Below are 27856 nucleotides of genomic sequence, written 5' to 3' on the forward strand. Positions count from 1 at the left end.
AAAATATTTTAAAACGCGACCCAAACAAAATTTCATACATAAATTCAACCAATTTTTCTCTTTCAAATATTTTTTTCTTCAATTGAATGTAATATCATTCATGTGTGTAGTTTCGATTCTCACCGCTTAGTGTACAATTGGCACTAGTGTCGCCATACAATCAACTGTCATTTGAACACTTTTCCTCTCAATATATTTTTATCATTGAAGTGACAAATTTGACATTCACACATTGCGAATATTTTTCATTCAGTTTTTGTGCTCGGGACGTTTTTCCATTCGATTCAAGCGGTTTTATTGGTGTATCCAACTGGAACAGTTGGAAACAGATGAACTCTTGACGTATAAAAGACGAGCACAGAAAAATGCATACCGTTGTTCCAACAACAGAGACATTGTGAGCGATTCAAAATATGCGTTATCTAACTTGTGTGTGATTGTAGTTTAAATCTAACAAACGTCACTCATTTTATTGTTGTTAATCAATTTTGGAATTTATTTTCTATTTACATTATGATAGAAGTTTCGAGCCACAAGGTCGCAAACAGAGTTTGGATGACATAAATTTGGATCAATTTCTAAAAGTGGCCAACTATGAAGATACAGTAAAAGAATTGGATATGTACTATGGCATCGGTAATAATTAAAATGTTTTAAAGAATCTCACAATGAATGTGATAAAAAGCGTTTAACGAGTTCATTGATAATTCACAGTGAAACGTCAATTGCTGCAATTCCAAAGTCCGATTTCTGGTTTATTTCCCGTACTGTCGACCGATAATGAAGTTGGCAGCGTACGTGATAGTGTTTATTGCGCTGCGGCCGTTTGGAGTCTCTATCAAGCGTATCGAAGAATCGATGACGATCGTGGAAAATCTCACGTAAGTTCATTCAAACATCAAGACGGAAAAGATCTAATTCATTTGAAATGTTTCGTATTTTAACAGGAACTAGGTCAATCAGCCGTTAAATGTATGCGCGGCATTTTGGAATGTTGGATCAAACAAGCATATCGTGTCGAATTGTTTAAACAACGACAATCCAATCAACATGCATTACATTCAAAGTTTCATCTTCACACCGGCGAAGAAATCTACTCAGATGACCTTTACAATCATCTACAGATTGATGTGGTTTCAATTTACCTCATATTTTTGGTACAAATGATAACATCGGGATTACAAATTATTTACACACAAGTAAGTAGCTATCGATGTCATGTGATGAATGCTTTTGGTATAATGTTTCCAATATTTTTGTAGGACGAAGTAGCATTTGTACAAAATTTGGTGTACTATGTAGAGAGATCATATAGAACTCCTGATTTTGGGATGTGGGAACGTGGTTCGAAATACAATGACGGAACACCAGAAATTCATGCTTCATCAATTGGTTAATATATTTCTATTTACTGATCTCATTTTATTGGCATGATGAAAGACTTTTCAATATTATGCAATTTTTTTAGGAATGGCAAAATCAGCACTAGAAGCTATCAATGGATGCAATTTATTCGGGGAGAAAGGGGCATCATGGAGTGTGGTAAGCGATATTTTGTATTAAATAAAATCAGGAATTGTTCCTCTGAGGAGAAGAAATGAGGAGGAGGAGGAGATCTCAAGTGAGGAGGAAAAGTTTTTTTTGCTCAAAGGGCTATTTTTATCACAAAAATATCATGTTTAGCTAAAAACATTTTCTCCCTCCTCCTCATTTTGCTCCTCACCATTCATCCTCCTCAGAAGAACAATCCCTGAATAAAATACAAAGAAAATATATTTTTCACTACATTTTCGTTAACGCATAGGTTTATGTGGACATTGATGCACATAATCGAAATCGAAGTATTTTCGAAACAATGTTACCGCGTGAATCGTCATCGAAAGGTGTTGATGCTTCCCTCATAACCACTCTCGGTTTTCCCGCTTTTGCGTCACACGAAGAACGACTAGTTGAACAGACTAAAATCAATGTGGTTAATCGTCTAAAGGGAAAAAATGGGTTTAAACGATTCAGCCGCGATGGATATTTGAGTCGCTTAGAAGACAAATCAAGACGGTAATTTCATTCATGTCTAATGTCAAATGAACAAAATGATAACTAATTGTTTAATTTATTTAGCTACTACAATCAAGGTGAAGTAAAAGATTTCGAAGGGAACGAGTGTGAATGGCCGATATTTTACACATTTATGATAATTGATGGTGTGTTTAAAAGCAGTACTGAACAAATTGAAGAATATCAAGCTGAGCTGAGAAAATGCTTGTATGCTGACAGTAATGGAGGTAAACGTTTCGAATGATTCACTCGATTCCATTATTGATAATATCCCCATTTCATACCAGATCCGGCCATTGTAATGTTTTATGCACCGGATGGTGAAGGTGGCTACACAAAAGCACCCTCGGACGGTCTATTTTTGTGGGGACAATCTGTTTTTATAATTGCACAATTATTGACTTCAGGTCTTTTGCACATCAATGAGTTGGACACAATTCGACGTTATTTGCCAAGTTATAATCGACCGCGTAAAGGTGGTAGATATAGCGCGTTTCAGGTAATTTGTCATTGTAAATTGGCTAACACATTATAAAGCAACATCAAAATTTAAACTGGCTTTAAAGAAAATGTTTGGAAAGGAAATTTTTGGATTTAATCTCATAATCGAAATTTTAATTATTCCATTGCAAAAACAAACATAAACAAAATTCACTAAACTCAAAATTGGTATTCCAAATTAATCATGCTGCAGGGAAAACCGGAAGTTATATCAGTAAGTCCCATGATGACGCACGGTCGTCATATAGAGAATGACACTTTTGACCATAGAAAAGTGCACGAAACACCCACATATATCTTGCACCGCAATCTTTTCTTTTATTATTTTTGATTTTGAATGGCTTCGTTTAATCTTTTTTTCGGTGATTATTGAATTACGCTTTTTGTTTGACTTAAAAATTTGATTTCCACACTTTTTATTTTGTGAATTAAATGAATTTTCTCTGTCTTTTCTCCCCTTTTTCCTTTTGTTCCAAATTCGACTGCAGGCGAAGCCAGGAATTGTAAGTATAAATGGTACATTGGAAATGATTTCGTTTCACTCTACCTCCTACCTTGAAAGGTTTCCTTTTACAAAAACAATTCCTTTCACCATCCGATATTTCGGTATCATATCTATGTCTCTCCCTTGACACCAATGGGATTAGTACACATTTTTGCGATTCTTTTTTTTTGTTCACTTATGTTTGTTACGTTCTGTTTTCTGGCACGTAGTTTAGTTATCCTTATATAGTTTGTTGCATGCAATTAGTATTGTGTGATTAAAAACAGCGTTTTTATGCAAAATTAATATGATCCGCGATTTTTGTCTTAGGGAACTGCCACAGATCTTGTCGTGCAAATTGTGCTTATTGCCGAATCACAGAGGTGATTTGTTTAAAAATGCATTTCTCTCATACCAAATTTAAACTAACCATTTGTCGTTTTCTTTCAGATTACAAGCTATGATGGCCACTTATGGCATTCAAACCCAGACACCTCATGAAGCAAGTTTAAACAGAAATTTAAATCGTTTAAATTAAATTAAAATTGAATGTTATTTATTTTGAAATAGGTGGAACCAGTACAAATTTGGTCTTCGACGCAGCTAATAAAATTCTTCCAGCAATTGGGAGTAAATGAAAAAATCGGTTTGACTGGACGACCGAATCGGCCCGTTGGTTCCTTGGGAACATCTAAAGTGAGCATTGTTTTGAGATCAATTCAGTTTCTTTTTGTTTAAAAGTAAAAGCAACAAATTCGAATTTTTCAGGTGTATCGTGTGTGTGGAATGACAGTTTTGTGTTACCCGTTGATTTTTGAATTTTCGGATTTCTATTTGTATCGTGATATGGCACTGGTAATAATTTAAAACTTTATAAAATCTGTACAATGAACGGTAATGAGAGCTCATTGATAATTCACAGTTGATCGATGATATAAAAACCGAACTCCAATTTGTTGGTAGATACTGGCGTTTATCGGGCCGACCCACTGTCTGCTTGCTTATTCGTGAGGAACATATGCGAGATCCACAATTCAAAGAGATGCTTGATTTATTGGCCATGCTGAAGAAGGTTTTCATCTTTTTTTTATATTGTTTGGTTCGTTATTGGAATTCGTTTCAAATAAAATCGTCTTATTTTTACCAAATGAAGGGTTATTGTGATGGAATGAAAGTGCGCATTGGCCGATTGCAAAATTTAATTTCAAGTTCATGCATGGAACACTTGGATTTCATGTCGACATCCGATTTACCTGAAATCGGCGATGAAACCAGCTTCAGTCAAATACATCATGAATACATTGGATATCAGAGTTTAACCGATGTTCCTAAGGCTCAATCATATGCTGAGGAGAAAATTACTTGCGCGGTTAGTATTGAAAAACATGTTCAATTCATATTGTTCAAAAAAGTGATGAAATTTAATTTATTAGGAGTACAACCATCGTTCTCTACCGGATATCATTAATGTTTTAAGGCAAACAACGTCCATTTACTGTCAATGTCAATTGTTAGGCATCATTTTTATGCGCGAAGGTCCAAACTATGAAATAAATGGCGAAAGTGTGTTAAATGCACTGAAAGCACTTTACTATCGTGCAGGAACACTGAGGTACTGGCGTGCAGTTCGATACTGTAGCTCTTTACTTCACCACACTGTAGATTCAATCAGTCCCTTCATTACAACGGTTTTGGTAAACGGAAAACAGGTATGGCAAAAGTTCGATTAAGTTCGTATCTGAAGAAAAATTCTCTAATTTTCGAAATGGTTTACAGCTGACAGTCGGTGTAATCGGTCAAAAGGAAACCGTATTCGATAAACCTATGACGCCAGCAGAGATCCAGAATGTCATGTACACACATGTTCAGCCATTTGATGTGATCCAAGCAGTATTGCAGCAAGAAGTTGTGCTCTATTGTGGTCGTTTGATTGCAACAAATCCAGACATGTTCAAGGGTGTTTTGAAAATTCGAATTGGTTGGGTTCTAGAAGCAATGCGACTATACCTAAATATGTCCGGTCAAACGGATGATTTTGATAATTTATCACCGTTTTCAATTCGTATTTTACTTCAACGTATTCTCACGGTAAGCGATTGGGCAAATGATGAAAAACTAACAGTTTTGCAACGACGTCAATTAGAAGGTTGTTTGTGCCGGGTGCCAAAGCAATTTTACGGATTAGTTTGGGACGTATTATCACGCACACCCAAAGGTATATCGTTACAAGGTCATTTGATTCCAACCGAACCAACGCTTACCAGCATGAGCAGAAGCGAACTGGCATTTTCGTTGCTGGTCGAAGAAACATTCAACCATATCATTCAACCGGAGCGACGACAGTTATCGGTTGAGCTTCTTTGTATCGTGGCCACAATTCTAAGTCGTAATCCAGAGCTGCGCTTCAAGGATATACTCGATTTAGATGATTTACTCGAAGAGGCTTACAGCATGTATTGCAAAGAGAAACGTATACCGTTCACCAAAGATATTTCGAGCTTATATTCACTCAGCTACTCAGAAACAACTGGATATCTAGCTCGTGCCGTTGTTAATACCATACTACAAGGCGGCGTTTTGGCAGCTCAACCCGAGGATGACGCGCAAGATTTCGAAGAGGAAACTTGCCGAGTCTCCTGAATCTTTTATTACAAAATCAAATCATTTTACTTTTTATTGTTATGAAATTTTATTATTTTTTTTCCATTTTTAATGAAATGAGATCATTTAGATGTATACTATACTTGAATATGAATTGTTTACTTTATCGAGAATGAAAATCGAAATTATATATCATGTAGAAAATATTTCATGACATTTACTTTTAAGCGTGTATTTTCTCTTTTATTTTGTTTGGTTCGTTATTGGAATTCGTTTCAAATAAAATTGTCTTATTTTAACCAAAAAATGTCGGTTTGAAATCTGTCTGCAATATTTCAGGTGTGATCAGCCGCAAAGATGGGGGCAATTCATCTTGATGTTTGAGCAACTCCTCTGGATAATTGAAAAATTCCCGTATCAATCGCTGGTCATTTTGTTGTTTCGCCGATTTTCGTCTTCTCATAAATTCGTCAATCATATTTTTCGAATAGATTTTGGACTCTTGCCTCGATGTTTTTTGTTGCCTTTCAATTTCCGCTGAAAATAACAACAAATGCTCATTTTTAATTTCATATATAACCAAATGAAGAAGAATATTTCGGGTCGCATCAAAACAATGTTGTTACCTTGTTCCTTAACCTTTTCGATTTGTGCTGGTGTATAATGACTGAATCGACATGAAGCACCAAACTGACAAGATCCATTTGGAAATTTTGCACAAGGTTTCTTCTTATATTCATCTCTCAATATTTCTTGGGCAGCTGCAAAAAATCTTCTGTTAGTAGAAGTAATGTCTAATTTTTCTTTGCTCAAAATTCTTACTTTTATAATGAGCATAATGTTCGTTGCGTGCTTTTTGATGTGGTAATCCTTCATTATGCTTCTTTTTAATATTCGGATCGTCTCTCATTCGCTTATCGCAATAGTCACAATAGTACATTTTCCCCATTTTTTTGATAAAATTCAAAAATAAACTCACAAAACAACTTCTTTCGACTCTGAAATGGTTAAACAACTTGACAGTCGAAAAATGATAAACAACCAAATTTGACGTTTTAAACGTCAACTGTCATACATTACGATTGTCACAGCGCACATGGAATTGTAAAGTTAGTTTGTATTTTGAAGCCAAATTAAAATTGATGCCGAATATTTTCACAAAAATCAAAAGAATGGAATAAAATTAAAATGGATGTAGACTGCGGATATTGTGATGATAGAATTGGCACCGACGATTTCTTGGAGTGCGAAGAATGTGAACAATATGTTCATGTGCGGTGTTTACGTCGGCCGGGAACACCAGGCGATTTTGTTGGGTATAAATTGTTTGTTTTAACTAAAAACTCAAAAATCGTTTCGATACCGTTCAAAATCCATTGATTTTCATCTTAATTTTTTTCGTATTCTATTGTTTTTACTCTATTTCAGTGACATATTCTTCAAATTCACATGTGTGAGCTGTACCAACAATGCCAAAGAAACATTTGAAAGAGAAAAATTACCATGGTGAGAATCAAATATGAAAAAAGTGAAGCCGTATTCCTTTCGATGATATTGAATTGATTTCAATTTTAGGACAATGATAATTGTGTTGACAATTTATAACTTAACCAAGAAATCACAAGGCCTAAGTAGAAATGGTTATTTCCATTGGAGATCGCACATCGCCCACTTTATTGACAAAAATTGGGCGTACCTTGTGGAACCGAATTTGTAAGTAAACCGAAAACTAACTAGAGAATTGAGTAATAATTCAAGGCATTTGTTCTTTGTCATGCAAATCATGTTTTTGTCGCTTTTTTCATTTGTTTTTTGTAGTAAGAAAAAAAAGAATTGGATTGGTACTATTACTGGAACACTTTCACACCATTCACCGGTATTATTTACATCTGGACTTGCAGTGTTTAATGAAGGCGGATATTGGAAATTATCGCATAACAAAACACCCAAACAATATTATGACTTTGGTTAGTTTTTTTGTTTGTTACTCAAAATATTCCGAATGTCAATTGAGTGTATCATTTTTAACAAATTTTTAGTGAAGAGATTCCGCAAAGATAAAGGTGCCACCGAAGAAATAAATGTGCTAAACGATGAGCCCAGATCGAGTTTGTTAGGAAAAAGAGCACACGAATCGAGCGCAGATGAGAGTGAGAGTGAAACTGATACTGAGCCAGATCACTGTAGTCGAACACTGTAAGTAGGACAGGATTTTAGTTCTTCTGTTCCAATAATGTGTTAACCACTCGTTCACAGACCATTCACCGGCAAATACAAATGGGATCTGAAACTGAAAGACGAACCCGAACCAATGATTGATATTTTAAATTTCATTGATTCAAGTGAGAATTCGAATTTGCTCGATGAAATGCCCGCCTTACCAACGCTCACATCTGAAGAAATAAACAGTGTAATTCCATCATTCACAACCGGCAATTATAATGATTTACTCGATAATTTGTTTGATTGTAAGCCAAAAATTGAACTACCATTCGAAGAAGATGAGTTCTCCGAGCCGAAAATTCTACAAGTAAACAATTATCAAGAGAACATTGAGTGTATTTCACATGATCCAGACATTAAACAGGAATTGCCCAGTGACGTTGAAATGCAAGACGACGAAGATGAAATGGAATTACCCTATGAAGAGAAATACATTTGTGAAAAGAGTCTATTTACATCGAAACCGCCACCGGAAAAATATCCATGGGAAATCGATTTTGCTGCAGATCAAGATGATAATGACAATTTCATTGGTGATAAATGTATTGAATTGATGGGCGAATATGAAGAAAATGAGATTTTCAAACGGCTTAAAGCGATTTTTGAAGCAGAGAAAAGTCGATCAATTGACATACCACCGTGGATTCGTAGACATTATCGAAAATTATGTGTTCGTAAAATGCAACGAAGTTTAGGATTATCAGTATTTAATGTGGATAAATTTAATAAAAGAAGTGTTCAGACTAGTAAGCAGACAACACAACCAGCTGTGCTAGATCGATTCCATCATTTGATCGCGGGCAGTGGTGATTTTTCATTGGGAAAGAGAACAGACAACACATTCATGGCACGTTTGGCTGGATCATGTACATATGATCTTTTCATTAGTCCGCACACCGAACGCATTTTGCATCCGTTCATATACAGAAATGATAGTTGCGTTCCACCGTGGGTTAAGCTTTTGTGCGAACTTCAGTACGAAGTGAATGGAACGATGCCGAGTCGAGCTTCAATCGATTTTTGTTATGTTCGACCTCAACACATTGCCGCGGTCAATGGACTGCTTCAGCGGATGTTTTGGCCAGGAATCGATAGTAAGCACACATTTTGTTTTTTTATTACGAGAATGTAAAGTGTTATTTCCATTTGTCTATTTCCAGTGTCTGAATGCTTGAGTTATCCCGATTTCAGCGTTGTTGCTCTCTACAAGAAACTCGTTATTGGTTGTGCCTTTCTAGTTCCCGATGTCGGTCACAATGAGGCATACGTATCATTTATGGCGGTTCGACCCGGTTGGCAACGTGCAGGCATTGCCACATTTATGCTCTACCATCTGACACAAACATGTATGGGAAAGGATTTTACATTGCATGTTTCAGCAAATAATCCTGCCATTTGCTTATATCAACGCTTTGGCTTTAAAATTCAAGAGTTGATATTAGATTTTTACGATAAATATTTACCATACGATTCCACACAGAGTCGACACGCTTTTTTCTTACGATTAGAACGATAAAATTAAATAAATCATAAAAAATTGGGAAAATAAATGAACATAAAAAGTAACTGAAATTTTCGATCATTTTTTGCTGAAATGGGTTCCATTTATAGTTTTTCCTTTTTCTTCTTCTTTCTATTTATGCACGGGAAAGAGAATTTAAGTACAAAAACTGCTTTATACGTCAAATGCTCAACATGAATACAACGAGATCGAGTACTCCTTGAAAATAAATAGTTTCTGCGAATGCAACTAGTGTCCAGCGCAATATGCATCAATTTGAAATGAATTTAGTTTGAATTTAATTCAATCGGTCTTCCATTCAATTATTAAAATATAAAAAGATATTACATTTTTTGATTTTTTTATGAAATATGTACATTTAGTACATTTATTCGTTAGTGAAAACAGTTCGTGCTTTATAATTGTGAAAAGTATCAATTTCGGGTAAAGAAAAAGAATATTCGATGTGTGTACTCAAAGCAACCATTGCTCCGTGATTGAATTTCAAGGAAACGTTGTGACACAACATTAAATCAATCATATGTAATATTCGTGGCTATTTTTGGGTTTTCATCTGTATATTTTTTATTGATTGTTCAAAAAGGAAAATTTACATAGGACACTCCCAGCGCTTTTGAAAATAGTGAAATTAATAAGTCGTTACCAAGATAATTCACAGTGAAATATCGACCGCAGAATAAAGTGGACTTGTGATATTTATAGTCCGTTTAAAAGTGAGTGTCTGTTATTTTATTTTCGTTTCATTTGAACTTTTGTTGGAAGATGTTGCTCAACATTTACGCATAGATCACGCCAATTTATTTATAGAAGGTGTCCAAAATGACTCGCAACATATTTGGGCCAATCAATTACTTGTAATTTGATTTGTCGTTTAAACCACTCGGCATTTAAATATCACAGCTTGGATGAAAATAAATCATATTTCTGCTTTGAAGTAATTAAGACTATAAATTGGAATCTGTCGTGCACATTAAAAAAAAAATTACGGAATAAATAATGCAATGAAATTAAATTGCATTTCAAATAAAATCATGCGTGAGATTTATGCTCTGCAGTGAAGGATTGAAAAATTTCGTTACCTTTCACCGAGAATACTCGTTGTCAATAAATCGTATTTAAATCGTTCTCACTCTGTGTGAAGCATTCACATTGGATTAGTCATTGTGCGAAGTTCAGAAAACTTAACGGAACGCGAGTGTTTCTTTTTCATTTAGTGCGGGTTATTTCATCATGTGTCTTGAGAATGAGATTGCCTCCTACGAGAATCCGTTTTTTCTTTTTCAAAAACTATCGAACTGCCATAATTCAAATTTTTACTGAACTAGCACCGACACCGCCAAAAGAAAACAATGTGAGAAATCAATTATTGCTTAAGAAATGTGTGAACGTGAACACACATTACAATTTGGAATGGACTAATTTCTATTTTTACATTTGGTGAAATTGTGTCTTGAGAATGTGTAAGCAAGAGTGAGACATACAGAGAAATGAAATCACTGAAAGAGTTGCCGGCTATTTCTTTCATTCTTTCAACACCTCTTACAAATGGAATATTCCGGCGATGAGTGTAGACATTTCATTGAATAAAATCCTTTGCAATAAAATTACATTCGTGATTCATTTTATATTATTCATACAAAAGACACCAAAAAGTGTTTGTCTTTGCAAGAGCTCAAAATGAATGTGCTCTTTGTTCATGCTTTTGATTGTTTTTGTTGATCGTGTCAACAGGGCACTATAATCATCGTAATTTTTAATTGCAATGAGACGTCACAATAAACCCGCAATATCAATGCGCGAGAGTGTAATTGTTTCCTTCAACAACGAAAAAAAAAAAAATCCAAACCATTGATATGAAGCGATCACACTGAGTGTGATCTCTGTGTATCTCGCACTGCGTAACACATAAATGAGAATTAAAAATTATTTTGCTCTCTGCTTTTGAGTCGTATATATGCTTTCGTAATGGAGAGACACGAGCGAAGGCGCGAGCAACTGACCGAACGAACGACCGAACGAGTGAGCAAGAGAAGAGAATCATGCTGTTCATTTGGTTTAGTCGCATTTGAGCGCTCCTCGTTGAACGTTGCATACTTTTCGATATTTTCGTGAATAACGCGATCGTGACGATCACAGCAATCAATTTGACACATACGGTGTGTACAATTCATTCATTTTTTTCTTCTTCATTTCTTCGATTGGTTTAAAATATTATAATTCCATAGTGCGCAATTGAGTTTCGGTTCGTGTTTTTGTTTACTTGGACGAATTTTTGATAATTATCGGTTTCAAAAAAAAAAAAAATATTTATGTCTGATTTTTGTTTATTTTATTGGATTGAATCCAGTTCTATTTGTGATCAATATTCTTTGGACATTGTGACGTAATAAAATAAAACCATTACCTTCGCGATTGTATTGAACAATCGGATTAATACGTCCGATAGTGCGTCACCATCATCGTATTTGTTGTCATTCGTCTTGAGTGTTTATCGAAACGGTTTATTTTTACATTGAAAACTAAACATCAAGGCGATGAGAGATGTTCGTTGTTTCTCAAATCGTATCCAATTCAGATAAACCGATTTCAATGAGATTGCTTCCGTTTTTCTTTCGATTTATCTCGAACATTTTTTTTATGATATCAATTTATCTCAGTCGCTCATATACTTCAAGTCAACAAAATTGGCGATTTTTCATTGGAATATCTGCTTTAATGTGTTCTTTTATATAATAAATATATAAATGATGACAGCATTACGTATGGTCTGGATATTTTTAACGAGTGACACACCAAAATCGCCCTCAACCGCACTTTGACAGCTCAGTCGGCGAAAAAGTGAAAATTTTTATTTTTTCAATTTATTTTCATTCTCTTTTTTTTTCTTTCTCTCTCTCTATCTTTTTTTTGTCTTTCACACAGATTCATTGCTGAAACGCATCTCGGCTTTTGGTAGTTTGAGCGCTAGTATGCGACTGCATTCAACATCATCACACTAATTGTATGCGGTTACACCAAACAAGATTCAGATTTTCTTATATAAAGTTTTTCGGTTTGATTCTGACTCAAGAGTGATTTGAGAATACATAAAAATTCATCGCAGCAAGCAAATCATATTTGCTCAATGACGACGAAGTGTTTTTAATACAGAAATAAAATATCATAGTAAGTGAACAGAAAATATCGTTTTAAATATCGACCAAAATTTAGTGAGATAGAGCAACACATAAAAAAATGATGATAGACACTGAAGAATAGACGAAAAAAGAGTGCTAATTTTAAATAGATTTGTGGGTGTAAAACACTCATACTTTTGAAGTACAGTTGTGAACATCTGAAGAATCACAAACGATTTTTATTTTGTTTGTTTGAACGTGCAGCAATAGAAAAAAGAGAGAACCGCAAACGCGCTCATTTGTGAACAATAATACAACACACACACACGACTTGTGACTTAGGCGTATAGCATATAGACAAAAAACGTTTGAATACGTCATTTTTCGCGTACTAAGTGGAATTTCAAAGTAAAGTTGCTCGTTTATTTTTTTATATTCTTCTTCTTCTTCGAAATTTTGTGCTTCGTACGAAACGAGAGGTAAATAGAGATTTATTTTTTTTTGTGCATATGTCATTTTAAAAACATTGATAATTATAATTATCCATTAAAAATCAAGTTATAAATGCCTAATGGGATTGTGCAACACATAAACGTACCGATGACAAGGCAAGTCATAATTGCAAATACTGCAAGATATAATCACACACAGTTTATTGATTATTACTTTATTGACAAAGAGATGTATGCAGTTTGTAAACAACTCGCATACTTACGTATGAAGTTATGTGAGGGATTTTATTGGGAACCAATCAGTGTTTGTAGCAAAATAATCAAATGTACTTCATACCGATAATAATTGCAAAATGTCTTACGTATTGATTTTCGCAACGAGCATCAAATGAAAAATGTATATCACCTGCTTGAATCAATGACACCATAGTCTCTTTTGTTACTGTGGGTTGCAAAAGAAGCAATATGACATATTGAAAATGTTCAATTAAATGCTCGATTTTGAGAGGGCAATTTTGTATGCATGACAAAAAAAGTGGAGAGCCTCGTATTGCTGACGTAATTTTGCCAAAATATTGAAACAAGCCACTGATTTGTTGATCAAACCATAAATAGCGAGTCTTGATTTAACAATGGCACCTTTTTTTCCACTTCTTTGCGAAACCAATAAAAACACATTTTGAAATAGCCACATGTTCACACTCAAACAGACTAACTCAACGTCGTAAATTCTGAACAATAATAATCATAAAACCGTACATAGTACGATGCAAAAAAGATGTATCTAAAAAATGCCGGCTAAATGATTTGCAAGTTAATCAACTGTAAGATCATTTGCATGAAAAAGCAAATCGGCTGAGCTAGTACAACGACATTATAAATACATGACCGTTCACGCTTCGCGTCTGTTTGTGTGTATGAATGTGAATGAGTGAGTTGAAGAATTTAAGCAAATGTGGTATGAGATATGTTGATGTTCAAGCATGCCATATGTGCATTTAATTCACATTAAACCAAAATTGATTCCATTTCATTATTTTCATTTGAATTCGATAAATATTTGTGCATTATTGTTTCGAATCGCGAAACCACACAATCGGCGAAATGAAAAGCATGGAATATGAATACATATGTATCGAATGGCCCAAAACCAGTTAGCCAAATACAGCCATATAATAAAATACACTCTGTGTGCAATGAAATGTTCCTCGCCGAAAAAAAAGTTTGTAAACATTGACTCGTTTTACATGAATCCAATGCGGATACGTGGTATTAATTCAGAAAAATAAGCTGACATAACGGGCAAAGATAGCAACTGTAAAAGCAAACAACATCAGCATCATCAATAACTACAATAATAATAATATTTCGTTGTTGTGTTTTACTAATTAAACAAAAAAAAAACCCACCACATTTATGGATATTTAGCCCATGAAATGTTCGATGCAGTTTTGAATTGTTCGATTACCGTTGTTTGTAGGCAAAATATGAAATTGCCGGTAAATGTGGACGATTTGTAGCCGGAAATAGGTTTGGTTACAATATAAATGCCGAAAATTTTGCCCCAAAACTGAATAGAAAACGGAAGGCATTCGGTTGGATGTATATATTCCTAAAATGTGATTCATTTGATCATTTGTTTTGATTTCGATTTGATGTGTACAACTTCATTTGCATCGGTGTAAAATTGATAGCTTTGTTGTCCATGTACTATTATACCTTAAACAGACCGTCGTAAATTCTTCAGTGGCCAGATTTCGAAATGCATTCAACTCTGTTCCGTCGATAAAATCGGAGAGGTCTTTTGTGAGATTTCATTTCCATTGAACAACTCAATCCAGAAGCTACGATGCATATAAGCTCATTTCATTAATACACAAAGTGGTCATTATTTCACGTATTTGGCTATTTTGTATTTCAGGGATGAAAATGCACACGCACACACTGACCGTACATAGTATATGTATATATATACATAATAGATAGCAATGGACCGAGAATAGTAATTAAATTGATTAAAATTGTGGTTATCTAGCGTAAACCGGGTAAACCATAAACCATCTATATTTATAGCTATAGATTTGAATGTCTATGTGTTTGTTTTTTGGTTTGGCTTTGTCGGCGCGCATTCAATGCATCCATTTGGTCGACATTTACCTGCTATCGAATGCTTAAATAAAACCATTGATCTATTTCTTGCGATGTGATGCATTTCAATCATGGGCATTATCATCATTTTGTACCTTATTTGCCTTCATCACTGTTGCTCTATCTACCCCTTCCCATCATATCATCGCCACTATCTCTGTGTACGTTTACCTCAAGCAATGTGTGCATCTGTTTATCTTCGAGCGTTCAATCTCTCTCGCTCAGTTTGTTTATTCATTTCTCCTTCTAGTTGAATCAGTTTTGGATTTGCGTTCAGAGTTTGAGCCACTCTATATTTGTCGATTACTTCACAAAATCCAAATGTCTATTTGATATTGATTTTCCTGTTAATTTGCAAATCGAATCAAAAGCTTAATATTTTAATGAATTTAAGCTAATTATTATCATTTGCGAAACGTCACGAGCTCCATCCAAACCACAATCAATCATCTGATTACATGCAATAAAGCCGTCATCCAAAAGTCACACATCTCGGATTATTCAAATTTAGTATATATATAAATGGATTTGGGCAATCATGTTGTCCCGTCGCTGATGCCGATGCTGATGCTGAACACAATACCATTCGACATAAAATTGAATATAAATTGGTCGATGCGTTTTCATTTAACTCATTTCAAAGTTAAATAAATACGTTCAAAATCCATTTTGACTCTTAGTTCAAACGGAAAATGCATTAATGGCAAATACTTTTTGCGTGTGCATTCATCCAATTCAACATCCATCCATTCCAGACAATAAATGCCATTCAATTAACCAAATCCAAAAATCTATTCAGATGCATCTCCGCATACTGGAAAATTATAACTAACAATCCAGCCATATGTTTTTCTTTCTCTTTTCCTCTCTCAGTGCATGTAAAAAAAAGTTAAAGTTTTTTTCCACTTCGTTTGTTTGGGTTGGGTTTGAACAAATTGAAATGTGTTGACATTATGTCGTTGACAAAATTTCTTCAAAGCTCGAAAAAAATGATGATCGAGACGTCAATTAATTTTTGTTGAGGCATTTTACCATGCATGTAATTCGATTTGAAGTTCAAACGCTAAACATATGCGAAATGTTGATAAATTGCATTCAAACGGGTTATGTGACACTTAAGTCGTTAAGTGTGTCAATCTGAATAAATTTCGAAGAATTTAAAAAAAAAAAAGATGGAGTGAGAGAGAAAAAGTGTGTGTACGTGTGCGCTAGCGTTTGCGTTCCGTTCACCAAACTCAATGATTTGAATGAGAATCGCCTACATTTCGCCCGTTGATATTGAACAAAAATTCTTTTTTTCTCGCCAAAAAAATATGATTCAATGGCCGTCAGTTGGCGTTAGAGTAAATCGTAACGGGCGATTGTTTTTTTCTGTTTTCATATTGGGTAGAAAAATTGTGAGCGTAAATGCTCTTGGATTGGCGTTGATGTTAGTCAAGAGCCACTCGAAATGACCATAGCCGAACAATATACAAAAAAAGTGGTTTTTATATATATTTACACACACACAAACTATGCACGCCAAAAAGGTAAAAAAACTTGGAGGATGTAAAAAAGCGAAGAATTCGAATTCGTACGTGCGCTTGGCGTATTTTATTGTTTGAAGTTCAAAGCTGTGATGAATGTGAGAGAACAAGGTTTCGTTCATCGTTTATTTTGTTTAAAAAAAATTCTATTTAAATGCGTAAATTTGACTATCCAATAAATCTGCTTTATTACCCGATGACTCGACCAATTCACCAATTCGAATGCGAACGCCAACAGCATAAAATACATCAAATAGTTTTGTACGGAAATGCGATTACTCTCTCATCGTCGTTGTCACTGTCGCCGTTGCATTGTACTTTTGAACAAATCCCAAATTCAAATAATTTCCGAATTCCACATGCATGGCTTTGATTCAATATCGAAATTTATGTAATTCCATTTGCGACATCATTCAGGAGGTATTAATTCCGGCAACGTGCATAGTTTTCAACCGATGATTTCATCTCTCTTTCTCTCTCTCTATCTCTCTCTCTCTTTCTCTTTCTCTCTCTCTTTCGACTCAAATCAAATCATATCGGTACGCATCGGGTAATGGTTGTCGAAAGCCAGTCATAAATTCGATTTACTGACAGAGAGAAGCTTATCCGCTCCGATTTTTTTCTCTCTCTCAATGATGCCATGACATTCAAATTCAGAATATTAATGTTATTGATATAATTGGAACAGTTGCGAAGTACGAGCTTTGCTGTTGTGAATTGGCACAAATTCAATCGTTTCAAATAAATTCATCAATTTATTTGAACGAAAACAAAATGAAACGTAACAAAAACCATCGCTAAAATATCATGCATTCGACAAAGTATGCAGAAATCAATGCGGCAACAAAAATCTTCAATTCAATCTGTGCCGCATATAAATAAATAATGACATTAGATGTTAAAAATGTGCGTGGAGTTGTGTTCCATATCATAGAAAAAAGTGTGTTTTTGAATCAAATTCTGTCATTCTCCTTTGGTTAACTAGTCAATGGCATGCACGGCCGTTGAATTGTGAACATCAAGCAGAGCACGAGAAATAGAGAGAAAAAAACGAATCAAATCGGTATATAATTGTGATGTTACACCCACTTGATTCGACAAAAATAGACGATCGTCAATCGAGCAAAGCGAATCAGAAAAAAAACTCGCTCGTTCGTTACACTCGTACATGCGATGCTCTTGCCATTATGACGGCTCATAGAGCAAACGAAAAACCAATGAGCAATATGATTGAATTAAACGCATGCGTAAAATACATAACACAGGTCATCACAATATCTTTTCTTCGCCTCTGATTTGCGTGAGTAGGCTGAGAATGGTTGAATACCTTGTCAAAATTATTCCATTCATTTTGGTTGTCAACTCATGAGACTTAGAGAAATAACTACATTGCCATGAGTTACAATTCACAGCTTTCTTCCGTCATCATGGAAACTGAGTTCGGTGTCATCGGCATCACTTTAAGTGTAAATGCAAAAAAAAACTCTACAAAGTCATAAAAAGGTGGAAAGAGTCAATATTGAAAATACACGATATGGTCGGAAACAAAATAATCAGTTTGTTCGTTTGACACGTTCATATTAATGAGTCATAATTTTGTTTCAGAACATTTAAAGTGATGTTACAGCCAACGATAAGTTGTTTATGTTTATTTTTTCATCGGAACATGCATATTAAATGAGCTTCCAATGTAGTGTCATTTAAATATATATCAGCAAATTAATATTAATCGTTAAAAAGAAAAAAAAATATACCAATTCTGTGTCACGATCGCATTATCAACCGTATATACTTCATTTGCAGTGATGATTTCTTGTTGTTGCTTCTCTTTCTTCTGCTTGCCTTCTTCGTTCATCTATACACATGTATACACAGTCTCATTCTATAGATTTTGATTGTCATTGACCTTGAAAATCGTTTAATATTTGGCATTTAGATGCCGACATATGCTAAACGCCTTAAGCGTTCGCTAAATATCAGACAGACAGTGGTTTGTGTGAGTGTGTATAGTTGTTGTGGCCAATTGTTTATTCAGCTTATAGTTAAACAATCACTTCACAATGCTACACAATGACATCGCTGATGTGGGCAATGTGCATTTCTTGTTTGCTTTTATTTTAATTTTTTGTTTCCTCTCCGCAATGGCTTAATATTTTACTGACAGCCCAATAAATACTCTCATAAAATAGGCCATGTGTACCGTTTTCTGTTCATTTTCTGTTCAGCTCTCTTCAGTGTTTCAAGTTTGTTTATCTTTTTTTGGCAAAGTCAGTTGATGCATTTGGCAACGCTGTGCACGCACTTGACAGCAATTCGTAATTGATTTCAAGTGCAAGCAAACGATTGCACGTGTTTATTGTTTTAGCACGGCTTAATCAAATTATTTTCAGAACCAGAAAAGAACCAGTGTGCAAATGAAGAAAAGACGTAATAAAATTATTTCATATTTTGTTCGGGCAATGTCATTTCGCAAACCAAATACATTTCGATAAGTTCGATGCGGGGCAATATTAATATTTATTTTACGAATTGTGTGCCAATTAAAATGTGAAAACAGCATCGCAACAATTAAAGCATTATTTGCAACTTTAATTTCGCCTTTATGCGGTATTTATGTTTCACGTTAAAATTCATTTTCCATTCTATTTGGCTTATTCTCTTTCTCTTCTTCTCACTCTAATATCTCTCGTTCTCTTTCTGCCACTTTGTCTTCGTTTACTTCTTGCTTTTTTTATCGGGCGACAACGAAACACACAATGGCATTGTTAGCATTTAGCACTGTTGTATCAACGAAGCCCACGCTCTTACTGTTGCAAAGCAAACCATTCACCGAAGAACTCGATTCTCGAGTGAAACTCTCTGAGAGTACAAGTATTTCAACATTGTTATCATTTCCAATGACTTCATAATTTTCAATGTAAACGCAAAAGTTTTGGTCGTTCATGTCTTTGTCGTTTACTTTTCCTTAACCTGTCTTTGGCGTAAATTGAGTACGGTAGATTCATTCCGAAATAACAAAGTGAATTTGCAAAATGGAATTCGAATGGAGATTTCTGTATTTCGACGATTATTACAGGAAATTTTACAATGAAAAGGTACAACGACGCCACGAACAATCATTTCGAAGGACGAGAAACCAAAACACATGAAAATATCTAACTTTGAATTTATTGATTGATGGTCTTTTGTTTTACAAAATGATTGATTGTTGTGTGTTGTAATGCCTAATTAATAGCATAGAATCCATAATTTGGATCCATTCCCATACATAGAAGTCACTTTACATCCATTTCAATCGATTTACTTCTTCTCGTCGACGAATTTTTCATAAGTCCATTATTCAAGTAAAATTAAACACAAAATTCATTAATTCGCGAAAAAGAATCGCGAAAAGATCCATTTAGAAAAAAAACATGCAAAATATAGAAATCATTAGGCATCTTATTTGCATGCAAACCAGGAATATTTTTATATTCAACGATGGAGAGTAAGTTGAGAATAAGCATTGTAAATACAAAATTTGTACAAAAGAAAAGTAAATGATTATTTTCCTTTCTCTCTCTCTCTCTCTCTCTCTCTCTCTCTCTCTCTCTCTCTCCCGATTGTCGCTGCTCGCATTTGAAAGATTTTATGTTGTTCACAAATCATTTTTCATATTTTCTGTGCTCTTCCTCTTTTATGTAAAAAGCAAATTTCTTTGCTGACGTTTGTCGTCATCGTTGCCGTTGTCTCTCATTCGAATTCGACAGCTATTTTTACCGACGTCAGTCGCATTGAGTGAATAAGAGCCGAAATATAAACTCAAAAAATGAAAAATAAATAGATGCGATTCATTGTTGCTTGTCATGTTTCTTTTTTCTTCAAAAAAAAAAAAAAAAATTTCGACGTTAACGATAAATTGTTATGAAAAGCAGAAAACTTTGCATATTTGGAAATGTAAATTGGAAAATAAATTTGTTTTTAAGCGGGCAAAAGCCGTTGTTACATCGACAGCGAGTGAAAACGAAATAGATGTACACTTGATGACAAGAGGATCAAGTATCAAATGAGACATAAAGACTGAAAACAAGAATAACAATGAGAAAAATGCTTAAGGATTTATTCCTGGGAAAGATGTGATTCACGATTTTTTTTTTCTCTCACGACATTCATTTTTATGGAAGTTGTTCACGGAGAATCAACAACTCTAATGAGGCACGTAGATTTTTGTGTCGTGCGCGCACAAGGCCGCTCAAAATGACTTAATTTGATATGAATTTGAGATTTTATCTAAACTGAAGCGTGACAACGGACATTATGCATGCATAAAAGGTGGTGGGGGTGAGAGGAGTGTTGTTGTTTCATTTCAAGTCTGCAAAAGACCCACCAGAACCGCGAACAATTAAAAATAAAACGGTCGATTTGAATCACAAATTTCGATAGACGAAGCAGCTTCATAAATTCTTTACAAAGTTCCACGAATAAACACGTTTTGCCTTTGTGTCATTCAACAAAATCTTTTACTGTAAATACTCGGTTTGTGTTTGTAAAAAAGTAACTCGCTGCTCGAAGGTGGAAGTCAAATAAATTAAATATTAATGTAATGCCGGCGAATATATAGTTGGGTTAATATCTCAATTATTGCGGGCCAATTGGGTGTCTCGATTTTTTAACCGGAACCTTGGTACATATTTTCAGGAATTCAGAATTTCATTCACTTGTGAATTTTCGATTTATAAACTGCCAATCAAACAATATTTACGTATATTAATTCATTTATGACTCTTGCCAAAAAAGTCCAATCGATTATGATTTATATGAAAACGACGAATGCGATAAGGACGTTTTTGCGTTCATTTTATTATCGTTTTCTGGCGATCATTTCTTTGACGTTGAATCATTTCATGAAATTTCCTGATAATGATTGAAATCGTAAAACATTGACCAAATTGCAGCAATTTTTAAATTTTTATTTCTGTTTCGTCACTTGACAATAATTCGAAACCATCAACGAAACCGTCGCTAGGATTGACCGACACAAAAAAAATAGCACCGATAAATTGTTCAATGGGCAAGAGAAAATAAACAAATGTAAAATGCGCTTAAAAATAGAATGAAAATTGTATTGAGTTTCGTTTCCGTTTTTTCTCGATGATGATATTGCAATGAGCGTAAACAATTTGAACATTGTACATTGCACATTATATGGCGCGTTGCACTCCAAATAAAATTTGGCCGGCAGCCAGTTAAATCATATTGTGCTATTGTAAAATCGGAAATAATCGTGTACATTTCGCAATTTCAGCACATTGTGCAAATGCTTTCTCTATCTCATTCACATTCACCGACACACTAAAAAAAAAATTCGTGAAGAAGAATTCAAAAACAGATTCTCGCTCACAGTCAGTTTGACTGTTGACATTAACCTACTTGCTGTAGCGACCCACATTCACGTGAATAGATTGCTTGCAAGCGTCAGTAAATTAATTCGATATTTTTGTGTCGTCGTTGTTTTTTTATTTGTATTCTGATTTTGTTCCATCTTTTTTGTTTTCATTTCGTAGATAAACGGCCAAAATGGGAAAAGACTACTATAAAATTTTAGGAATAACGAAAACGGCGAAGGACGATGAAATTAAAAAAGCCTACAGAAAAATGGCACTTCGTTACCATCCGGATAAAAATAAGACCATTGGCGCTGAAGAGAAATTCAAAGAGGTGGCCGAAGCATACGAAGTGCTATCCGACAAAAAGAAACGTGACATCTACGATAAGTACGGCGAAGAAGGATTGAAAGGCAACAGAGGTAAGAACGAGTCGACACTCTTGAATTTAATGACTTCACTTTCCTTTTTACAATCCAAAAACAAAAACCGATAATCTTGTGCTTTCTAAAGGGACAACAAATGGCGGCAACTCAAACTTCACATACCAATTCCACGGCGATCCACGTGCCACATTCGCACAATTCTTTGGCTCAAGCAATCCATTTGCATCATTCTTCGATATGGGCGATAATCTTTTTGAGAAAAATGTTTTCGATTTGGACACAGACACAGATTTCTTTTCACCATTCGGTGGTTTAGGTTCAAGACATGGTTTGGGCGGTGCATTTAGGTAAGTTTTAAAATATTAATTTTAAATGTCAATTGATAACGAACTTTATTTCCGCCATTCAGATCACATTCATTCAACGTACATACACCTAAAAAAGAGACAAAGACACAAGATCCGCCAATTGAGCATGATTTGTATGTGACACTTGAAGAGATCAACAAAGGCTGTGTTAAAAAGATGAAAATATCTCGACGAATACTGCAATCGGATGGAACGCCACGAAAAGAGGATAAATTGGTCAATATAGCCATTAAACCGGGATGGAAATCAGGTACTCGTGTCACATTTCAAAAGGAAGGCGATCAAACACATGGAAAAATACCGGCTGATATTGTATTTATCATTCGTGACAAACCACACCAATTCTACAAGCGAGAAGGAAGCGATGTGCGATACACAGCCCGATTGTCATTAAAACAAGTAAATTTCTATTTATTTTGTTTCTCTTTTGAAAAATTTATGTTCTCTTGAACAAGCACCATTAAGCCATAAAAAACCGGCAACACATTTCTATGAAATTTGCATGGACATTTTAGGTGTCTTCGTTTTTGGTCAAAGCAACCAATAGAGCTTAAACTTGATGTTACCAAATATGACAGGCGCATTAGATCACTTCGGTTGAATGATCGTTTTGTGTTTCATTCAATTTGTGCGCGCATAAATTCGCAATTTTTTTTTTAATTTATCTTTTTTGATTTGGAAAAAAGAGCCAGTCCAATCTGGGAATCGTACACAAATTAACACACGTCAAAACATTGTACGCGTGTAAAAAAATGACAAAGACATTGTGTGACAAAAACAGCGTCATGGGTGAGTTTGGAATGAGTGTTGTGGTTTGAATTTGGCAAAAGGAGTCACTTTCAAATGAGATACGTGCGCACGATGGCATATCATCACAAATCTAACTGACGGACTTTCAGCTCGATGATTCAAACAACTTGCGTGTGACAACAATACTGCTTGACATTTTGGATTGGTCGAAATACGCTCTTTGTTATTTCAACAGAACCAAAAAATAATATCTACAACCAAACTTAATTTAGCAAAAAAAAAAAAAAACAAAGAGCCAACCGACTCATTGAATTATTATTTTTTATTGAAATATTTAAAACAATGTATTTGCAGCGCGGTAAATGAATAACAATGCACTGAATGAGTCATGTTGTCAACGAAGCAAGGCTTATGGTGATTAACTGATCGATAAAGTCACCGAACGACCAAAAGCAAAATATAAATATAAATAGCATAATAAAAAAAATCCGTTCAATTGGCATGTCATTTCGAACGTTCGATGTAAATTAAAAGCACAAAAGTGCGATTATTTTCTTACAAAGCACATTGAGTCTGTATGAATAATCCGCTTACCACAATGGCCATTAATTCAATTGCTTCAATTATAAACTGTAATGCAATTAAAATTGAATGTGAATTTATTTTTATTTGCGGCTTAAGAATCACATAGGCTTTTTTTAAATGTGCCTTCCATAAATCTGTTCTTCATTTTAAAAGTAATTTTGCGGCATTTTCCGTACCTATCTTGATTTATTCTCTCGATTCTGTAGAATTCTTGTCGCCACAGTTTCCAGTTAAAGTTAAAACTGTCAAAAGACGAATGAATAAAGAAGAATGAAAACAAAACAAACGAGAAAAAAAATCGCGCAAAGAAAACCAACAACATCGATAAAACTTCTGTAATCGAAAAATTCTGAATGCAAATCCATCGATCGTAAAAAAGAAGAATGCAAACAGGGAAGCGTTTCAACAAAGCGCCGTTTGCAAAATAGCTTTTTATCGGTCTTTCTTTCATTCTCTCTCTCTCTTTCTCTCTCTCTCTCTCTCGCTCAACTTTTGTCGCATTCCGTGCGGCAGCTTCTTGGCAAAGTGATTCAAAGAAGTTTTTTTTATTCTTTACTTTTTTCTTCTCTCCCATTAAAAACGCTAATTTGTGCTTCACCATACGGAAAATATGAATCTGTCATAAAATGTTATTCAGACGCGTCAGCCTGCAATTGGCTTCCGCCTTCCAAAACGTGTACAAATATTAATATCGATTAAATTGTGTGTGTATCGCGTGTTTTTTTTCCTTTCTGCCGGCACACGCATTTATGGCAAAAATAGCCAATTTCAATTTTTATTGTTATGACTGATGCTGTACATAAATGGAAATGATGGCTGCTTGTAGCCGGCAGCAGCGGCATCAATCCGATTTCGTGCGCATTGAACAAATGCAAATGAAATGCGAATCAAGGAATTAGCACAAAATTCGATGAAAATTAAAATATATAGAAATGAAAAAAAAAAACATTTGCGTCGATTTTAATCTCTTGCGAGTATTTTCATTTAATCCTCGATTCCTACCTCAAAGCTCCGGCCATTTTACGTAAACGATTCTATTTAATACACAAATGCCAATAAATCAATTTATACATCACAAAAATGATATTCCGGAGAGTGAAAAAAATAGAAGGAAATGGACAAACGAAAAATCGTATCGATTCTGGTCACATTTAGTTTGCAGGCTCTGCCCGCTTAAAATAATCCCCTCCCTTGAAATATAAAATGGAAATTGATGACCACAAAAAAAGCGGCAACAACAGCACAGGCATATTCTGTTTTCATTTTAAATTATTCAATCGTGTATCTTTGTGGTACGCTTTAGTTTCGTTCCATGCTCATTGCTCATTTTTTTACAGCACACCAAAAAAAACTCCATGTAATTGCTCTGTTGTGCATTTTTTCCATCACTTATGTTAACCGCAATGTAAAATTTAATTCAAAATGAGCACAAAGCATTAATTTCATTTCGGATGCATTGAAATGCGACGTGCGAGAGTATTTCAAAAGCGAAAGTGCGTTCACAATTTTTTAACCATAATTTATGCGTTTTTACATGTGTGAACACCGAACACTGGCTGCATCGCGGTTACAACACAAATAAATCCACTCCATATCACACAGTGAATATTTATCAGCGACATCGCATCGATTTGAATCTGATTCTCGGTTTTTTTCTGCCTTTCTCGTATTTTTTTTAGTATGTTCGCAGCGCATTCTTTTTCGTTCGAAAATTATGTCCGTGAAATTCTTGCCAAACTATTTTAGGAATGGATGCAATGAGGAAGACAACCAAATATGCATTGACATTTAATTTGAACTATTTTAATTATTTCACGACAGAAAACGAATTGATATATCCATTTTGTAAAATCAAATATGGAAAGGAAGTTAATTGGAATGATGAAATGATTTCAATAAAAAGCCATTTTATGGAAGAATCAACTTTTAATATTTCATCAATAAAAATGGAGATAAAGAGAATTTTTTCACGCTTTTCAACGATATCGATGATTTTTTGATTATTTGATATCGTTGTCACATTTGCAAATGGTTGTCTCATTTTTAATATGTAATGAATTCACGCTTGTGGAAATTGGAACTCATTGATGATGGCACCAGTGTTTTAGAATATTCTGTCAACACATAATTCATGTTGAAATGTAATACGCCGGTGATGTTAAATCATTGACTGTTGACAAACGCTAAAATTCAATCGACAAAGAACTCGATCTTTCTCCATTGAACTTGACCTACCAAAAAGAATGATTTGTTTAAACGACACTTAAATTTCATGTCAAATGACTCGAAGAAATGGAATTGGCATGCAATTTTCAGTTCGAATTTTTAATTCAATCATGATAGCAATTCGATTTGTCTACCATCATCGTCATCATCAATAATAATACACTCATTGAATAAGTGCTGTTGTTGAGCATTATGTCAAAAATTTGTAAACACTTTCCGTGACTGTATTAATGAAGATTGTAAGGAGACACGAGCATATAATTTCTATTTGCAAATTAAACTGATAAAGTTGAAATATTTCAATTAATTGAAATTATCGATTGAATTGTAATTCCATTAACGCCATGTGCAAACACTGAAATTATTCTAATATTCATTAATTAGTGTATTTAATTAACTGCTGAAAATAATATCGGTGCGCTATACCAATTTTGGATAATTTCACGCACCAAATGATTAGGCATTAAAATTGAAAATACATTTTCAATTGCATACATGTTCATTCATCAAATATTTATTATTTATAGATGCGAATGTGTGTGAGTCTGAAAATTAATTAATTTTTGCTCAATTTGTAGATTGAAAACTCCGAAGTAAACAAAATAAAAAAACCATATTTTTTGTTCGTTTTTTGTGTACTTTGTGTTGAATACTTTTTTCCATTCCAAATGTTCATGTTGGCAAATGTATGTGTGTGTGTATGAACAAGTGTCATTGTGCGAGTGTGCACACAAATTGGGTAGTTGTCATTTGGTTTTGACTTCAAGTTGACAAAAAAGCGGTAGCGTTGTTTCGCCAACGACACTATTCATTAGTGACTTTTTTCAAAAGTTTTGATTGTGTTAATCCTTACTGATCATGTTTTTTTTTTAATTTTCTTTCATTACAGGCACTGTGTGGTGTCGTGTTTGAGGTACCAACGTTGGCCGGTGACAAACTTCGAATTAGTACGATGCAGGAGGTTATCAAACCGAATACAGTAAAACGGATAACCGGCTATGGTTTGCCCCTGCCAAAAGACCCATCGAGAAAAGGTGAAACGTTTTTGTTATATAATATTGTAAATGGCATTATGACTCATTGACGAACTGTGCAATTTTTTTCTTCTTTCAGGTGACATGCTCGTTGCCTTCGACATTAAATTTCCAGAGAAATTAACCGCATCAGAAAAAGAACTGCTGGGAGATGTGCTGCCATCGATTTAGTTCAAGTTTTACATACACACACTCTTTCTCAATCACAGCATTATAAACAAAACAAAAACACTTAGTTTTAATCAAACGAAAATATTTTGGAGCCATTTTAATGGTCCCATACACACACACACGAACAAACAAACAACTCAGAATGAGGAAAAAATAAATAAATAAAAAATGAGCGCGTCCAGTGGAAATAGAATTAAAAAGAATAAAAAAAAATTCACACAAAAAAACGTGATACATTAGCAATCAAACCATCATGATGAATATGGTCGGTCCGTCATTCATTGCACATTCATGACTGTACGATAAATAAAAATGTACACAATTTTGCTGAAATTTTGCATTCGA

At 34.5% G+C, this 27856-nt stretch overlaps 4 protein-coding genes across 11 annotated transcripts; 3 read left to right on the top strand and 1 right to left on the bottom strand.

Annotated features, from left to right (window-relative positions):
• The first annotated feature begins 252 nt into the window (after positions 1-252).
• Positions 253-5869, top strand: LOC116340692 (probable phosphorylase b kinase regulatory subunit beta). Of its 6 annotated transcripts, none has more exons than XM_031767310.1 (19): positions 253-397; positions 521-636; positions 715-881; positions 948-1199; positions 1263-1392; positions 1469-1542; positions 1805-2055; positions 2119-2282; positions 2343-2554; positions 2750-2770; positions 3045-3059; positions 3371-3423; positions 3491-3542; positions 3611-3736; positions 3809-3895; positions 3963-4112; positions 4194-4409; positions 4474-4749; positions 4817-5869. In XM_031767310.1, exons 1-19 carry the CDS (start codon positions 366-368, stop codon positions 5678-5680), a joined length of 3258 nt encoding a protein of 1085 aa, XP_031623170.1. In that variant the 5' UTR covers positions 253-365; the 3' UTR covers positions 5681-5869. The 6 variants fall into 6 exon arrangements, with proteins under 6 accessions (XP_031623170.1, XP_031623171.1, XP_031623172.1 ...); XM_031767311.1 differs by having other exon boundaries at positions 524-636; XM_031767312.1 differs by lacking the exon at positions 3045-3059.
• LOC116340694 (zinc finger matrin-type protein 5) lies at positions 5863-6728 on the bottom strand. The gene is made up of 3 exons (XM_031767318.1): positions 6464-6728; positions 6268-6402; positions 5863-6178 (listed from the first exon to the last, which is right to left on the bottom strand). The coding sequence occupies exons 1-3, from the start codon at positions 6588-6590 to the stop codon at positions 5937-5939; spliced, it is 504 nt and encodes a 167-aa protein (XP_031623178.1). The 5' UTR covers positions 6591-6728; the 3' UTR covers positions 5863-5936.
• Positions 6722-9430, top strand: LOC116340693 (cysteine-rich protein 2-binding protein). Its single transcript, XM_031767317.1, has 7 exons — positions 6722-6957; positions 7070-7147; positions 7217-7354; positions 7460-7608; positions 7681-7837; positions 7898-8958; positions 9025-9430. Exons 1-7 carry the CDS (start codon positions 6830-6832, stop codon positions 9378-9380), a joined length of 2067 nt encoding a protein of 688 aa, XP_031623177.1. The 5' UTR covers positions 6722-6829; the 3' UTR covers positions 9381-9430.
• A 1997-nt stretch (positions 9431-11427) lies between these two features.
• On the top strand, positions 11428-27621 carry LOC116340956 (dnaJ protein homolog 1). Of its 3 annotated transcripts, none has more exons than XM_031767732.1 (7): positions 11428-11542; positions 12309-12981; positions 22172-22413; positions 22505-22724; positions 22787-23144; positions 27196-27340; positions 27420-27621. In XM_031767732.1, exons 3-7 carry the CDS (start codon positions 22185-22187, stop codon positions 27509-27511), a joined length of 1044 nt encoding a protein of 347 aa, XP_031623592.1. In that variant the 5' UTR covers positions 11428-11542; positions 12309-12981; positions 22172-22184; the 3' UTR covers positions 27512-27621. The 3 variants fall into 3 exon arrangements, with proteins under 3 accessions (XP_031623592.1, XP_031623593.1, XP_031623594.1); XM_031767733.1 differs by having other exon boundaries at positions 12309-12551; XM_031767734.1 differs by lacking the exons at positions 11428-11542; positions 12309-12981 and adding an exon at positions 22059-22081.
• The last annotated feature ends 235 nt before the right edge of the window (positions 27622-27856 follow it).

Source organism: Contarinia nasturtii, unplaced genomic scaffold (assembly GCF_009176525.2).
Source record: "Contarinia nasturtii isolate CC-2019 unplaced genomic scaffold, AAFC_CNas_1.1 Cnas_scaffold_695, whole genome shotgun sequence".
Lineage (NCBI taxonomy): Eukaryota > Metazoa > Arthropoda > Insecta > Diptera > Cecidomyiidae > Contarinia > Contarinia nasturtii.